Source organism: Procambarus clarkii, chromosome 25 (assembly GCF_040958095.1).
Source record: "Procambarus clarkii isolate CNS0578487 chromosome 25, FALCON_Pclarkii_2.0, whole genome shotgun sequence".
Classification (NCBI taxonomy): Eukaryota; Metazoa; Arthropoda; class Malacostraca; order Decapoda; family Cambaridae; genus Procambarus; species Procambarus clarkii.
This window is the reverse complement of record NC_091174.1, coordinates 45,269,594-45,287,783: the sequence shown is the minus strand read 5'-3', so window position 1 is coordinate 45,287,783 and position 18,190 is coordinate 45,269,594. Positions and strand designations below refer to the sequence as shown.

General features: G+C 38.5%; 1 protein-coding gene across 1 annotated transcript in view; it reads left to right on the top strand.

Moving 5' to 3' along the window:
* The window catches only part of LOC138368672 (cytochrome P450 9e2-like), a 35,269-nt gene extending 17,730 nt beyond the window's left edge, over positions 1-17,539 (top strand). Inside the window, exons 2-4 of the mRNA XM_069331406.1 lie at positions 7,247-7,307; positions 14,976-15,166; positions 15,983-17,539. Coding sequence (XP_069187507.1) covers positions 7,247-7,307; positions 14,976-15,166; positions 15,983-16,164 — 434 coding nt within the window. The 3' untranslated portion in view covers positions 16,165-17,539. The remainder of the gene's footprint in view (positions 1-7,246; positions 7,308-14,975; positions 15,167-15,982) is intronic.
* Positions 17,540-18,190: the final 651 nt, after the last annotated feature.

Below are 18,190 nucleotides of genomic sequence, written 5' to 3'. Positions count from 1 at the left end.
GGCGGTCCATGCGACACACCTGTTTCTTCCGGGGTCCATCCGGCTTCCCAATCTCGTATGACACTGGACCCAACCGTCGCAGCACTCGGTATGGTCTCTTGAACCGCGACCTGGTCACTCTACCTTTACCTGGCAGCACAACCAATACTTTGGATCCGGCCTGAAAATCTCCCTGCGCAGCTCTCCTGTCGAACCACTTCGACATCTTACGTTGCGCCTTCTTCAGGAGCTTCCTAGCCAGTCCCTTCGCTCTAGTGAGACGTTCTTTGAACTTCTGGACATATTTATTCACCGTTCCCACGGTTGCTCCTGGCGTCCATCGTTCCTTCATCATGAATAGCATGGCATATATAATATAGATAAATGGAAAGTAAGCCTTTTCAGGGCCCACACGTCCTCCTTCGGCCTTACTAACCAATTCGGGGAACTCCTGCTGTAACTCTCCGAGACGAGTGCGGCTTACCCCTGGAGAACTGGTGAGTGTCACCTGCAACTCACCATTCGGGCTACTCTCGCCCTCCACTCGTTCTCTGGGTCCTACGCAGAGGTCATCTGTTCCCAGGCTGTCAGTCGACTCCTCAGCCCCATCAGATCCACAACCTCCTTGTTCTTCGCGTTGTCTCGGTGTCACAGTACAAACTGGGATCGCCACCGGTGCGATTCCCTTCTCGTCCCCACAGGCGTTCAAATCTTCGCCTGTCTCCTCGTGTTGTTCTGGGCACTCTTCGCCTTTCACGAGATGCGGGAGGACGTATCCTCCACATGCGTCATTCCCCAAGATGACCTGTGCCTCCATCTTGGGCATTGATGTACAGACTCCCACCTCTAGGGTCTGGCAGCCATATTCGGAATTTAAAGTTACCTGGTGTAGGGGCATCCTCACTGGGCCTCCCACAGTGGTCACACTTGCCACCCCCACACTGGTGCTCTTGAAACCCTCGGGGAACAGGGTTTCACTTACCAGGGTAAAGTCAGCCCCGGTGTCTCTTAGCATCTTCACTGGGATGGGGTCTGCGACCCCCATCCTTACGGTTCCTTGACACATGAATGGGTGAACTTTCTTCTCCCCATTCAGCACGGGTTCATCCCGCACTCCCTCGGCCCTCTGGTCCTCGAACATCACTAAAGCGACGTGTCCCCGCTGCTTAGGGCGTCTGCATTCCCGCGCGACGTGTCCGAATATTCCGCAGTTGTAGCAGCGGCCCCTCGGCGGAGACCATCCGCCACCGCTCGCCTTAGCACTGCCTCCAGAGACCGTCACACCCTGTGTCTTTCCCGCCTCACTTGTCGTTTCTTTCCCTGCAGTAATAGTTCCCGAGCTCTCAGTTTGGTTCTCCCCTATCGGTTCTACAACACCTTTTGATCCTCGGGTGTTCCAACTTGAGAAATGGGACTTGGGAGAACTCGTTCCTGTCCTCCATCCATCCGTCCTTCTATAACTCCGATCGTTTCCGACGTATGCGGGTGGTCGGTTCTGTCCCTCTCGGCGTGGGCGTAGGGCTTCCTCTAGCATGTCGGCCCGGTCGGCTGCGGCCCTCAGGTCCTTTATGTCCGCCTCCTTTACCCTCATCCTGATCTCAGGAGAGAGCACGGACATAAACTTTTCCATGGCCATTAGTTCCTTGACCTCTTCGACCGACCTTGCTTCTTCAGAGTCCAGCCACTTAAGGAGCTTTCTTTCTATGTCCCTCGCCGTCTCCGCATACGATTTTCCTGGCAACCGGGTACATTCTCTAAACCTCTTCCGGTAACACTCTGGCGTGAGCTTAAAGGAACGGAGCACAGCTCGTTTTACCGCATCGTAGTTAGTGCATTCTTGGAAGTCGAGCATGGTGAAGGCTTGGCGAGCTTCCCCTGTGAGCCTTCCTTGGACCAACTCCGCCCACTCCGCCCTCGGCCACCTCTTCATAGCAGCAACTCTCTCAAAGTGATCGAAGAAACTTTCGGCTTCACTAGGCACAAAGACCGGCAGGTCTCGTTCCCTCACTCGTCGGTCTTCCTGTGGCGGGGCAGGGGCACCTAGTCCCAGTTCAGCTCGCTTCAGCTCCACCTCCTGGTTGGCTTCTATTTCCATTTGTCTCAGCCTAACTTCTTGCTCTCGTTCTTCCCGGCGTAGCTGTGCTTCTCGTTCTTGCTCTTCCCGGCGCAGCTGTGCTTCTCGCTCTTGCTCTTCCCGGCGCAGCTGTGCTTCTCGCTCCTGTTCTTCCCGGCGCAGCTGTGCTTCTCGCTCCTCACGCTTCATCTGTGCTTCTCGCTCCTGTTCTTCTTTGCGCAGCTGTGCTTCTTCTCTCCTCAGCTGCGCTTCTGCTTCCCGCTCTTCTTTGCGCTGCTGCGCTTCTCGCTCTTCTTTGCGCTGCTGTGCCTCTTCTCTCCTCAGCTGCGCTTCTGCTTCTCGCTCTTCTTTGCGCTGCTGCGCTTCTCGCTCTTCTTTGCGCTGCTGTGCCTCTAGCTGCAGCTTCATTATTTCCAGCTTAATGCTGTGCCTGCTGCCGCTGGATCCCCTGCTGCTTCCACCAATACTCAGGTGTTCACCCTCACTGGCAGGTGTTTGGGGCCGTTCCTCCCCCAAAGCTTCGTCTCGAGCCTTGAGCTGAGCCATTATCTCTAGTCTTCTTTCACCAACTCTGGCAGATTTCAGCTTTATGCCAAAATGATTCGCTATAGCCTGTAACTGTGCCTTGGTGCACTCTTCCAGCACCTGTTCGTCTCTAGAATCAATAAACCTCGCTACTTTATCATCCTCCATCTTGTGCTACGAGTGATAACCTTCACCTGATCTCTAACACCACTGCCAAGTACCACTGCAACCTTTACTCCGATCCTAATCCTGGCAAGGTCGCCAATGTTGGGGGTTTCACTCTCTATTATTCTCTACCCTTACTCTGGGGTGAGCAATAGTTACGCTCAAGGTAACTCACCGTAGCCCTGCGGGTCTTCCCTCGATCCTCACGGCGCCACTGCACGCCAGGAGAGTCTCCCAGTCAATCTTAACGGCCTCCTATTAAGAAAGAGTGAGAACACGACTCGTTCACATCGACTGTCGTGTGCCCTCCCCAACAATAGGGCTCTACGGTTAATCACAAGGTCGCCAACTGGTGTTTAAGGTGGCCAGTAACACCCTCAGTGGACTGGTGTATTCAGTGGTAGCCTTGGCAAGGTCACACTCAAAGATCAGGAATCAGGCAGGTACTTATTGTTATCACTCTATGCTTACAGGTATAGTATAGCCACAAGATCAATGGAGGGGATGATAAAAACACTAAGATAGTTTTGTATTTTACTTAAAATGTATGAAAGATGTCACAAGGCCACACAATAATCGATAAATCAACTGATCCTGACTCGGCCGGTAATTCCCACGGATATTATGCGACCGCTAGAGGGCAACACTCTCCCCTCCTCATCAAGTGTCAAGAACAGCTGATTGCAATGGCCTCTCCGCGCGAACTTTGCTTGTTTTCTAGATTCACGCGCGCTGTTCCTTTAAATTTTCCAATATTACTAGGAACTCGCACACTCGATATTGGCACAAATAAACCGAATTACTTAGTTACACTGTACTCAGGCTCAAACAGTCTTTTCTACAACCAATTCTACAATGATTCACTGTAATGGTCTTACACTGTTATTTATCCAACAATATATTATGAAATATTAACACGGGAGTTTTCAGTACTTTCTCTCGTGGGCGATAACGCAATAATTCACTGTACTCACAAATGATTATTCACTGAATGAACATAGACATATATATGGTATATAAATCAATCAATACATGGAAAATAAATAGTTTCTGGGCACATAGCCTAACCTCCAAATACTGGCATAATATTATATATAATTTACCACTATATGTTCATATCAAAAATCTATAGAAAGATATACACAACACAGTAAATTTATCACTGGTTCCTGGTGCCTGTACACACCAATAATCAACATGAATATTACAAGTACTCTTGATAGTACTGTCTAGCACCCTGGTGCTTTACCGTGACATAGGTGAGACTTGCTCACGACATATAAAATCTTCAGGCTAGATAATATAGCCAAATAATATAGCTAACTAAAGGGGAATGGGGAGGGAACTAGAACCACCTACTTCACCCTATCCTCCGATGAGAGTCGAGATGTAGCTCCTGGTCCTCGTGTCGGGAACGCCCCCACACTTCACGTCGTCGTGTCCTACCAGAGCCTCTCGTCGTCCCACCGTTTAGCGCGTCGTCTCCGTGCCTCCTCACTTCAGGTCCGTCCTCCTCCTTGACTTCTTGAAGGTTGGAGTCGGTCTCCTGGCCGTCGTCTTCTCCCAGCAACGGCTGTCGCCTACGTCTCAGCTACAGTCGTCCGGTTTCCCCAAATAGTCCTCTCTTCCTCAGCTACCCAGTGGCTCTGTCAGCCACTACGCTGTCACGAACTGGTGAATTGCCACGGACGTCAATATACGTCACTGCACGGCTTCACTGCTACTGGCACAGTACCTGACTGGAGCACTTGTTGCTCAAATAACCGTCAATTCCCTCTTCTGGTTCAACACATGAACTAGGGAAGACTTCTCAGAGTACTGGCGAACTTCCGATGACGCGTAAATCCACGGTAGTGGGAAACAGCTGTCCGACAGACAGGACCACTCGTCGCACGTCCGACCTCTATGACGTGTCGTGTATGACTGATGGCGCCAGCCCGGCGCGCTGGCCGGACCCCCTTCCTTCGTGACGTCACTTTCGCTACGGGAAGTTTTCATTGGCTCCCGGTGCCACATTGCTGTCGGTGACCAATCCGGCGCCACTGACGTCACACGGTTTTGGCGGGAGATCAGGGAAGCCAGCGCCATCTTGGCTCCCTAAAGGGCCTAAACCACAGGCCAAAATATTACTATTTCACTAATTTCTCGGCTCTCCGAGAACACTTCACTCTCTCCCATATATCAAATTGTAGCCTGCAACGTAGAGAACGCTTGGGAAAAGTAGACATGACTCTTACTGCAGGCGTGGGAGAATTATAAGGGGGGGGAACTCCGTCACAATATATATATATATATATATATATATATATATATATATATATATATATATATATATATATATATATATATATATATATATATATATATATATTTTGTGACGGTAATCTCTTTCAATAGAGATTGAGCCTGCTCTTCCCTACATAATTACGTCAAAATACAAGATACTATATACAAGATACGTTCACCAAGTATCGCCAATCGTTTTGCCCAGAGAGCAAATCGTACCCAGCACACCTGGCCACCGCCGTAACCAGCTAACTGCTCATCCTTTGCCTGCCTGGTGCTGATTGGCTGGTGTCTCGTCGCCCCTGCCCTCCGCCACCACCACAAGTCGACGTCTGGGCTGCAATGCGCCAGTCTCGTCAGAATATCTCAGTGCTCCATGCAGTTGACATCTCTCACTGGTAGACTAAACCTTGGCTTACGTGTACTAAGGGAGGTGGCAGCTCGAAGCCAGTATTCCAGCAATCATATTTTATTTTGCTATCACTGCATCTTATTTGTCTTAGCGTAACTTTTCATTTGCCAGTGATTATTCATGTTATTTTGTTTGTTGACTTATCCTGCATATTTTATGAGATTGCCTTTATTCATGTCTTGTTTTTCTAAAGTAATTAAAATTTCATTGTTTATATACTTGTGTTTTGTGTGTCTTCCCATTACCTTACCACAGACGAAAGGATCAACTTTTCTCTTTTTTTTTTGTTTATGTGATGAGGTCCTGCCCCTAGCTTTTGAAACAGCCGAACACCAACGCTTTACCGTCACAATATATATATATATATATATATATATATATATATATATATATATATATATATATATATATATATATATATATATATTATATATATATATATATATATATATATATATATATATATATATATATATATATATATATATATATATATATATATATATATATATATATATATAATGGTTCGCATATTTACAAAAAGTACAAAAGTACTTTCTAAACAGGAGGGTGTGTTGCTGGAGTTCGGATGCTAAGTTACACTTGTTTGAGCGAGGATGGATGCTTGTTTTGTTAATTTATAGTTCTTTTAGAATTATTTTTATTTCCATGTCTTTTACCATCCAAAATTATTGAGGTTGCGTAATTTCATATTTCTCTTTTATGTTTATCAGCTTTAGTTAGTTTTTCGGTTATATTTTTAACTATTGATTTGAACGAAGTTGTTTCCCATACGGAACTTTTTAAATTCATGGATATATTGACAACAAATATTGGGCCACATCTGCATCGGACACCTTAATAGAAACAGCCAAGGAGCTCAATGACCTCGATCTATATGTCCATTAATTTATACAATAATATGAGATGTTTAATAGTGGAATCATTAACTGAAATAACGTCTTTAACATCATGATTTTGTTTAAATTATATATTTGCAATATTCACTATATTTAGAGCCAAGTATGCAGGTTTAGAAAGAACTGTGAGATTTCCCTTGGTGATTTGTTATAAAGTGAGCCGGCTGTCTTGCTTCATCTGGTCATGGTGCCTTTTGCAGGATTTAGTTTTGTTTTTATATATAGAATATCGGGATTTTGAGTTCAAAATAGTATGGGAACTCAAACATGGAAGTTTTAGTAGGATAAAGCCTACCAATCACAACCTAATATACTGTCACACTTAAAATATCTATAATAATTTTTTTTTTATCTGCCATCGCAATATTAGAGTCTAAACGAAATAGAGCAGTTCATGAATTACCAAAAGGAGAGCGTTCACTAATACATTACAATAATCTACGGATGCTGAAAAGGTCAATTATCCAAGAATGGTTAAAATTCCTTACTAAGAATTACCGGAACCTATTAAAAGATTTAAAAGAAAACTCCTGTGTTATGAATTGAGAAGTAAGAAAAATTAAATTCTGGTTGCATGAGTGGGAATAAATCTGAACATTGTGTATGCAGAAAGCCAGAATTACATTCGAGTGAAGAATTTTCAACCATCCTGTGGTGATTGTCTTTGGATCTTTTGTGTTTTAATTAAATGATCGAGAAAATTTTCTTCAGAATTTCTCATAAATGACTGTAAAACACGACTCATCTGCCTTAAAAAGGAGATTTTACTAAGTTTACATGGATTTTTTTTCTTAATATGTGAGTTATTAAGGAGCTGAAAGAGGTTGCTATTGATATGAACGAATACGAATCATATTCATCAACTATTAATTATATTTATTTCAGAATCGTTGAGAATGTACCCTTCTGCAACTTTTATAGAACGGCAGTGCACCAAAACCTACAAGTATGTGTTACTTTAGTTATAATATAATATAAATACACAAAAAAATTAATATGAAATTAAATTCATTCTTTCATTACTTTTAGACCCAGGAAAGTATTATGTCAGAGCCTATAAACTTTTGTGATAATTCTTTTTGCTGTTTGATTCTAAACATATTAATATGTGACCTTCCATTGCTTCTTAAATTTGCTCCACTTCAAACAAATTACAATGTTTTTTAATCATTATTGAGCTAAAAATAAATTGAAGACTTTAGTACGATATTATATGATTCCTCGTAGACATACAGAAGTAAACCTACAAAAATAGTAGCAAATATTCTCATATCATACAAGGCCCTTGCAGCATGGCAAAATAAATCATATATTTATATATATATGTCGTACCTAGTAGCCAGAACGCACTTCTCAGCCTACTATGCAAGGCCCGATTTGCCTAATAAGCCAAGTTTTCATGAATTAATTGTTTTTCGACAACCTAACCTACCTAACCTAACCTAACCTAACTTTTTCGGCTACCTAACCTAACCTAACCTATAAAGATAGGTTAGGTTAGGTTAGGTAGGGTTGGTTAGGTTCGGTCATATATCTACGTTAATTTTAACTCCAATAAAAAAAATTGACCATATACATAATGAAATAGGTAGCTTTATCATTTCATAAGAAAAAAATTAGAGAAAATATATTAATTCAGGGAAACTTGGCTTATTAGGCAAATCGGGCCTTGCATAGTAGGCTGAGAAGTGCATTCTGGCTACTAGGTACGACATATATATATATATGTCGTACCTAGTAGCCAGAACGCACTTCTGAGCCTACTCTGCAAGGCCCGATTTGCCTAATAAGGCAAGTTTTCATTAAATAATTGTTTTTCGACTACCTAACCTACCTAACCTAACCTAACCTAACTTTTTCGGCTACCTAACCTAACCTAACCTATAAAGATAGGTTAGGTTAGGTTAGGTAGGGTTGGTTAGGTTCAGTCATATATCTACGTTAATTTTAACTCCAATAAATAAAAATTTACCTCATACATAATGAAATGGGTAGCTTTATCATTTCATGGGAAAAAAATTATAGAAAATATATTAATTCAGGAAAACCTGGCTTATTAGGCAAATCGGGCCTTGCATAGTAGGCAGAGAAGTGCGTTCTGGCTACTAGGTACGACATATATATATATATATATATGTCGTACCTAGTAGCCAGAACGCACTTCTCAGCCTACTATGCAAGGCCCGATTTGCCTAATAAGCCAAGTTTTCATGAATTATTTGTTTTTCGACTACCTAACCTACCTAACCTAACCTAACCTAACATTTTCGGCTACCTAACCTAACCTAACCTATAAAGATAGGTTAGGTTAGGTTAGGTAGGGTTGGTTAGGTTCGGTCATATATCTACGTTAATTTTGACTCCAATAAAAAAAAATTGAATTCATACATAATGAAATGGGTAGCTTTATCATTTCATAAGAAAAAAATTTGAGAAAATATATTAATACATAAAAACTTGGCTTATTAGGCAAATCGGGCCTTGCATAGTAGGCTGAGAAGTGCGTTCTGGCTACTAGGTACGACATATATATATATATATATATATATATATATATATATATATATATATATATATATATATATATATATATATATATATATATATATGTCGTACCTAGTAGCCAGAACTCACTTCTCAGCCTACTATTCAAGGCCCGATTTGCCTAATAAGCCAAGTTTTCCTGAATTAATATATTTACTATAATTTTTTTCTTATGAAATGATAAAGCAACCCTTTTCTCTATGTATGAGGTCAATTTTTTTTTATTGGAGTTAAAATTAACGTAGATATATGACCGAACCTAACCAACCCTACCTAACCTAACCTAACCTATATTTATAGGTAAAGTTAGGTTAGGTAGCCAAAAAAAGCTAGGTTAGGTTAGGTTAGGTAGGTTAGGTAGACGAAAAAACATTAATTCATGAAAACTTGGCTTATTAGGCAAATCGGGCCTTGCATAGTAGGCTGAGAAGTGCGTTCTGGCTACTAGGTACGACATATATATATATATATATATATATATATATATATATATATATATATATATATATATATATTTATATATATATATATATATATATATATATATATGTATATATATATATGAATATATATATATATATATATATATATATATATATATATATATATATACATATATATATACATATATATATACATATATATATATATATATATATATATATATATATATATATATATATATATATATATATATATATATATATATATATATATTTCGTGAATTAATATATTTTCTCTAATTTTTTTCTTATGAAATGATAAAGCTACACATTTCATTATGTATGAGGTCAATATTTTTTATTGAAGTTAAAATTAACGTAGATATATGCCCGAACCTAACCAACCCTACCTAACCTATCTTTATAGGTTAGGTTAGGTTAGGTTAGTGATATATATATCACTAAGTTATTATTTTAAGTTAGGATTAATTATTTAAGTTAGGAATAAATATCTTGGCGCTTATTAACTAAGAGTTCCTAGTGATATATGGCTTGCGCGTTCATGCAGTTTTCTCACACATGTTAGACACAGTGCGGCCCGTGCATGCGCCAGAATTTGATGAAAAACTGTACCCAAATGGATCCATGAGTGTCGTCGGGGGTTTGTCAATCAGGGAGCTTAGTTAATAAGCGCCAAGACTGACCAATCCTTATAGACGATCATTGGTGCGGTGGTCACAGGCTGTGTACGTTTAGGGGTGATCCTAGACGGCATGGGTTCGAATCCAGGCCGGATGAAAGAGTTCTTAGTGATATATGGCTTGCACGTTCATGCAGCTTTCTCATACACACACACACACATATACACATACATATATATATATATATATATATATATATATATATATATATATATATATATATATGTCGTACCTAGTAGCCAGAACTCACTTCTCAGCCTACTATTCAAGGCCCGATTTGCCTAATAAGCCAAGTTTTCCTGAATTAATATATTTACTATAATTTTTTTCTTATGAAATGATAAAGCAACCCTTTTCTCTATGTATGAGGTCAATTTTTTTTTATTGGAGTTAAAATTAACGTAGATATATGACCGAACCTAACCAACCCTACCTAACCTAACCTAACCTATATTTATAGGTAAGGTTAGGTTAGGTAGCCAAAAAAAGCTAGGTTAGGTTAGGTTAGGTAGGTTAGGTAGACGAAAAAACATTAATTCATGAAAACTTGGCTTATTAGGCAAATCGGGCCTTGAATAGTTGGCTGAGAAGTGCGTTCTGGCTATTAGGTACGACATATATATATATATAAATATATATATATATATATATATATATATATATATATGCATATATATATATATATATATATATATATATATATATATATATATATATATATATATATATATATATATATATATATATATATATATATATATATATATATATATATATATGTCGTACCTAGTAGAAAGAACGCACATCTCAGCCTACTATGCAAGGCCCGATTTGCCTAATAAGCCAAGTTTTCCTGAATTAATATATTTTCTCTAATTTTTTTCTTATGATATGATAAAGCTACCCATTTCATTATGTATGAGGTCAATTTTTTTTATTGGAGTTAAATTTAACGTAGTTATATGACCGAACCTAATCAACCCTACCTAACCTAACCTAGTAGTCGAAAAACAATTAATTCATGAAAACTTGGCTTATTAGGCAAATTGGGCCTTGCATAGTAGGCTGAGAAGTGCGTTCTGGCTACTAGCTACGACATATATATATATATATATATATATATATATATATATATATATATATATATATATATATATATATATGCGAACAAGCCTGAATGGTCCCCAGGACAATATGCAACTGAAAACTCACACCCCAGAAGTGACTCGAACCCATGCTCCCAGGAGCAACGCAACTGGTATGTACAAGACGCCTTAATCCACTTGACCATCACGATAGCTTAGGCTATCACCTCATTTTGTCCGGTCGTGATGGTCAAGTGGATTAAGGCGTCTTGTACATACCAGTTGCGTTGCTCCTGGGAGTATGGGATCGAGTCACTTTTGGGGTGTGAGTTTTCAGTTATATATATATATATATATATATATATATATATATATATATATATATATATATATATATATATATATATATATATATATATATATACGTAGATATATACGTATATATACGTATATATATACGTATATATATATAACTGAAAACTCACACCCCAGAAGTGACTCGAACCCATACTCCCAGAAGCAACGCAAGTGGTATGTACAAGACGCCTTAATCCACTTGACCATCACGACCGGACATAATGAGGTGATAGCCGAGGCTATATGAACCACCCCACCGCCGGCACTCGGATAGTTATCTTGGGCATAGCATTTTACCAAATCACCTCATTCTTTGGGGCACACGTGAGGAACACAAATGCGAACAAGCCTGAATGGTCCCCAGGACATATGCAACTGAAAACTCACACCCCAGAAGTGACTCGAACCCATACTCCCAGAAGCAACGCAACTGGTATGTACAAGACGCCTTAATCCACTTGACCATCACGACCGGACATAATGAGGTGATAGCCGAGGCTATATGAACCACCCCACCGCCGGCACTCGGATAGTTATCTTGGGCATAGCATTTTACCAAATCACCTCATTCTTTGGGGCACACGTGAGGAACACAAATGCGAACAAGCCTGAATGGTCCCCAGGACATATGCAACTGAAAACTCACACCCCAGAAGTGACTCGAACCCATACTCCCAGAAGCAACGCAACTGGTATGTACAAGACGCCTTAATCCACTTGACCATCACGACCGGACATAATGAGGTGATAGCCGAGGGTCCAACTGAGTTTTCAGTTGCATATGTCCTGGGGACCATTCAGGCTTGTTCGCATTTGTGTTCCTCACGTGTGCCCCAAAGAATGAGGTGATTTGGTAAAATGCTATGCCCAAGATAACTATCCGAGTGCCGGCGGTGGGGTGGTTCATATAGCCTCGGCTATCACCTCATTATGTCCGGTCGTGATGGTCAAGTGGATTAAGGCGTCTTGTACATACCAGTTGCGTTGCTTCTGGGAGTATGGGTTCGAGTCGCTTCTGGGGTGTGAGTTTTCAGTTGCATATGTCCTGGGGACCATTCAGGCTTGTTCGCATTTGTGTTCCTCACGTGTGCCCCAAAGAATGAGGTGATTTGGTAAAATGCTATGCCCAAGATAACTATCCGAGTGCCGGCGGTGGGGTGGTTCATATAGCCTCGGCTATCACCTCATTATGTCCGGTCGTGATGGTCAAGTGGATTAAGGCGTCTTGTACATACCAGTTGCGTTGCTTCTGGGAGTATGGGTTCGAGTCACTTCTGGGGTGTGAGTTTTCAGTTGCATATGTCCTGGGGACCATTCAGGCTTGTTCGCATTTGTGTTCCTCATGTGTGCCCCAAAGAATGAGGTGATTTGGTAAAATGCTATGCCCAAGATAACTATCCGAGTGCCGGCGGTGGGGTGGTTCATATAGCCTCGGCTATCACCTCATTATGTCCGGTCGTGATGGTCAAGTGGATTAAGGCGTCTTGTACATACCAGTTGCGTTGCTTCTGGGAGTATGGGTTCGAGTCACTTCTGGGGTGTGAGTTTTCAGTTGCATATGTCCTGGGGACCATTCAGGCTTGTTCGCATTTGTGTTCCTCACGTGTGCCCCAAAGAATGAGGTGATTTGGTAAAATGCTATGCCCAAGATAACTATCCGAGTGCCGGCGGTGGGGTGGTTCATATAGCCTCGGCTATCACCTCATTATGTCCGGTCGTGATGGTCAAGTGGATTAAGGCGTCTTGTACATACCAGTTGCGTTGCTTCTGGGAGTATGGGTTCGAGTCACTTCTGGGGTGTGAGTTTTCAGTTGCATATGTCCTGGGGACCATTCAGGCTTGTTCGCATTTGTGTTCCTCACGTGTGCCCCAAAGAATGAGGTGATTTGGTAAAATGCTATGCCCAAGATAACTATCCGAGTGCCGGCGGTGGGGTGGTTCATATAGCCTCGGCTATCACCTCATTATGTCCGGTTGTGATGGTCAAGTGGATTAAGGCGTCTTGTACATACCAGTTGCGTTGCTTCTGGGAGTATGGGTTCGAGTCACTTCTGGGGTGTGAGTTTTCAGTTGCATATGTCCTGGGGACCATTCAGGCTTGTTCGCACGTATATATATATATATATCTAGTATATATATATATATATATATATATATATATATATATATATATATATATATATATATATATATATATATACTAGATATATATCTAGTATAAGATATATATATATATATATATATATATATATATATATATATATATATATATATATATATATATATATATATATATATATATATATATATATATATATATATATATATATATATATATGTCGTACCTAGTAGCCAGAACGCACTTCTCAGCCTAAAATGCAAGGCCCGATTTGCCTAATAAGCCAAGTTTTCCTGAAATAATATATTTTCTCTAATTTTTTTCTTATGAAATGATAAAGCTACCATTTCATTATGTATGAGGTCAATTTTTTTTTATTGCAGTTAAAATTAACGTAGATATATGACCGAACCTAACCAACCCTACCTAACCTAACCTAACCTATCTTTATAGGTTAGGTTGGGTTAGGTAGCCGAAAAAGTTAGGTTAGGTTAGGTTAGGTAGGTTAGGTAGTCGAAAAAACATTAATTCATGAAAACTTGGCTTATTAGGCAAATCGGGCCTTGCATAGTAGGCTGAGAAGTGCGTTCTGGCTATTAGGTACGACATATATATATATATATATATATATATATATATATATATATATATATATATATATATATATATATATATATATATATATATATATATATATATATATATATATATATATATATATATATATATATGTTTTCAAGTTATCAAGTACAGTAGCTACTCTGCTTCTCGAAGATGTGTTGAGTCGCGAGAGCTGACTTAACACATTAAGTCATGTTAGGTGTTATTCCTTCTACCTGGATAAACACACACAAACTCTTATTGCCCTCCGTTCCTCAACTTCCTTTTTTCTGTAAATAGGTTTCTATTGTATAATTTTTCCGTATGACCATCTTTATTGACACAATATCCAATATGAATTCTCTCCAGCCAAGTGTTAAATCTTTCTGAATGCTCGGGAATCACTTTTTTCAACGTCTCGAAAACCAATTGCAACCACTCATTCTAGTTTCTCTTCTTGGGAGCCTTGCTCCTGGTGTTATCATTGATATTCTGTGCAGTATGAGAAAAGTATAAGATATACTTCAAAACATATCCAGTTATACTAAAAAATGGATTGGTGGTTTAGCATTAATAATCTTCTGTTTTACAGATGAAAGTGCACCTCTTCAAAAAGTTTGCCAAAAGGTAATCTACAAGAACAAATTTAGTTTTAACTCCAACTAGTTACTATTCACCTTCGAGTTTCACGAAAAGCCTTTTCAGGTGTTTTCTATGCATTTTATCAAACTATTGTACAAATAGTACAAATATATTTCATTGCAGGTTGCCTGGGACTAAAATAACTTTACATCCTGGTGACCAGGTGACCGTCCCCTGCTGGAGTCTGCATCGGGACCCACGCTACTGGCCCGAACCAGAAACCTTCCGGCCTGACCGCTTCCTGCCAGAAAACAAGGCCAACATTGTCAACTTCACTCACATGCCCTTTGGAATGGGGCCCAGAAACTGCATAGGTAAGACGTAAAACATTTATTTGTTTCTTATGAAATTATACGATTTTTTTCATCTGATAGTTATCCTATACCTCTGAAAATACCTAAGGAATCCCATCAGACAAAACAGTTAAAAAATGTGAAATTATTAAAGATCTGCATTTAAATTCAAATATTCTAATTTAATTTTGTATCAACTGGAAATGACAGCAAATTTCATTAAAAAACTGAAACGAGCATAAAGAGCAAAAAATACAATTAATAATTAGATTTTAATATATCTTTCTACAGCGAAAATTTTACAAAATTATTAGTTCATAAATAAATTCTGAATTCTTTTAAAATTATGCATTGCGTCTATGAACTTTAAGAAAAACTGAACTTTCACCTCAATTATCATAATACTATTTAGAAAATGCAGTGTGATAATTTTTATTGAAATTTGGAGGAAACTTGCCTAAGTAATGCATTTCAAAAATCTAAGAATAGCATTAAGTTATTTGAATTTTCTAGCCAAAGAGTTAGCAGCAATGATCAACAATTTAATTTTTCTAACAAAATAACTTAGTAAATAATGTTCCTATTACTTTTACTTTACTTTTTTATTACTTTTACTTTACTTTTTTATTTAATTTTAAGTTTTCTTAGAAAAAAATAGCTTGCAACTTTACAATATGGCCTAAAGTTGTTTCACTTGCAGTAATATATGCAAAAATGTCAATAACACACTTATGATTAATTTGATCTCTTTTTTACATCACAAAAATGCCAAGTTGACAACATTTTGGAAGCCCCTTTTAAGTTGTTAGTGGTTAAAGCCCTTTTATTGATATTCAGCCATGAGGTTCGCCCTGATGGAGGCCAAGGTGGCCCTTGCCAAGCTAATATTGGCAGCAGAATTAAGTCTTCAGAATGAACACGAGGAACTGAAGCTAGCCGTGTCTCCTATCATTTTAAGACCAGCAAAAGGAAGCGTCAATCTTGTCATCAGGCCCGTAGCTGCCAGCCCAAAGAATTAAAGAAACTACAATCTGCCACATGAATCCCACAATTTGAACACATTACAGCGTATGCTAAGTGACTCTCCTTAACAAAAATAACATTTATGTAAACCACGGGGAGAAGTCGTCTCGTGGCTGAAGATAACATGATTCAGATAATCAACTGTTGAGAGAGAGCTCGGCAAACATGCTTTCTCTTCACAAGGGCTGAATTGTTTCATTTATAAATGACAAAATTTTCTTTGTCTTTTCGTATTCATAAATCTAAATTATCTAAGATTTGTCTTTTAGTTTTCTTACTTCTTTTGGACATCTCTTGCTACTTTGATGAATTTCCATTTTGGGAACTCTTTCAAATTTCTAATAAGCATGTTAACATCTTTATTTTTCTCTTAAGGTTTTTTTAGTGCTATTGTAATTTATTTTATAGCAAAAAATTCCCATTTAATTAAATAGTATGGGATACTTATTCTATTGGTCTCGAATTTGTAATTGAGATATAATACTATATCATAATCTAATGTCAGGTCACGATATAATGGAGTCATGTCACATGTCTTGGACAGTCCACTTCTTAGGGTCCAGTCTGCCTTATCAATACTTCTCATGTAATTCAATGACCAATTGTGATCTCCTTTTGAAAACTTGGTGTAATAATATAATTTTATGTTGTTTAACTTTTCCAAGCAATGTTAAAAAAAAACTTTCGTTATGAAGAGTTTTCTAACTTATTCCTATTCCAATATTATTTATTTGTGTCTACCTGTTGATCAGCACCTTGCATTACAAATTGATTTACTTGGGCAAACTGCCTTTACCTGTTCTTGGCACAGTGAAATCTGCTGTAATTAAAGTCATCTTTAACATAAACATTTTAGGAAAAGGATGCAGCTCATCTTTTTCCTAATATGCTGTCCAATCCTTGTGCAGAGATTATTATTATTTTCATTCAGATCAACCCAATTTATTCTGTGAGTTTAGTTCATTTCATTCTTGATTCCCTGTGTGGCCCCGAGTAATATTTTTTTTTACAAATACTGCTACTTTCCCTCGTCATCAAATTTGTTTATGTGTGGAACAGTTTCCTTTAATTAAAATGCTTAATTAAAACAGAGTCCTTTAATTAAATATTATTATTTTTTTTTCAATAAAGTCTATTGTTTTTGTTCTGAGAGCTGTCAAAAAAAATCTGTATTTTGAAAAAAATAACAAGAAACAGTGGAAGGGCAATGAACTTTGTGTGGTATTTCCTTTTTTTATATCCAACACAACCACTCATGCGATTGCTGAGCCTTGTATAAACCAACCCACTAAGCCAGAGTCTCTTACGTTGACCTACATGACCTATAATACCCTTCACCCTTTTTAAAAAATATAATTATGCTTTATGAAATCTTTCTTTTAATAGAAGGTTAAAAACACCCACAACTGACTTTGAAACTATTTTCTATACAGTTTCAAAGAAAACTGAACATTCTTTACTATGGTGCCTATGACTGACCTACACACATTAAGCTCAGCCTGCGAGGAGCAAGATTAAGCTGAAGAATTACATCATTTGTCAATAAATAATACCTCTTGCCTGTAAGCTTTATAACATATTATTTAACTATTTATTCAAACATATATACACTGAAATTTTTATCTAATATTCCTTCTAATCATGATACCCAAGGCTCAGTTTCAGGAACTAGTTACAGAAGAACGCAGGAAAGTTTTCGTTATTACCATTGTCGTTACAGCTACGTCGGGATTCAGAAAGGCATTTAAGAACACCGATCCTGTTAAGAACACCGCCTCAAGCTACGACACCTCCAGACCAGTCATAGCTTTACTTAAACTGTATATAATTAGTTTGACTCTACTACACAAACCCGAGGATCAAAATTTAGTAATAAACAAAATATTTCTGCTGGTGCGTCCCATCAAGAAGAAGTCCTTCATATTAGCTATGTATATGCGTTCTTTGCTTATACTTGTAATAAATATGTCTTTTTATTAAATTATAATTATATATATCATATCAAGATATTATTCCTTTAGT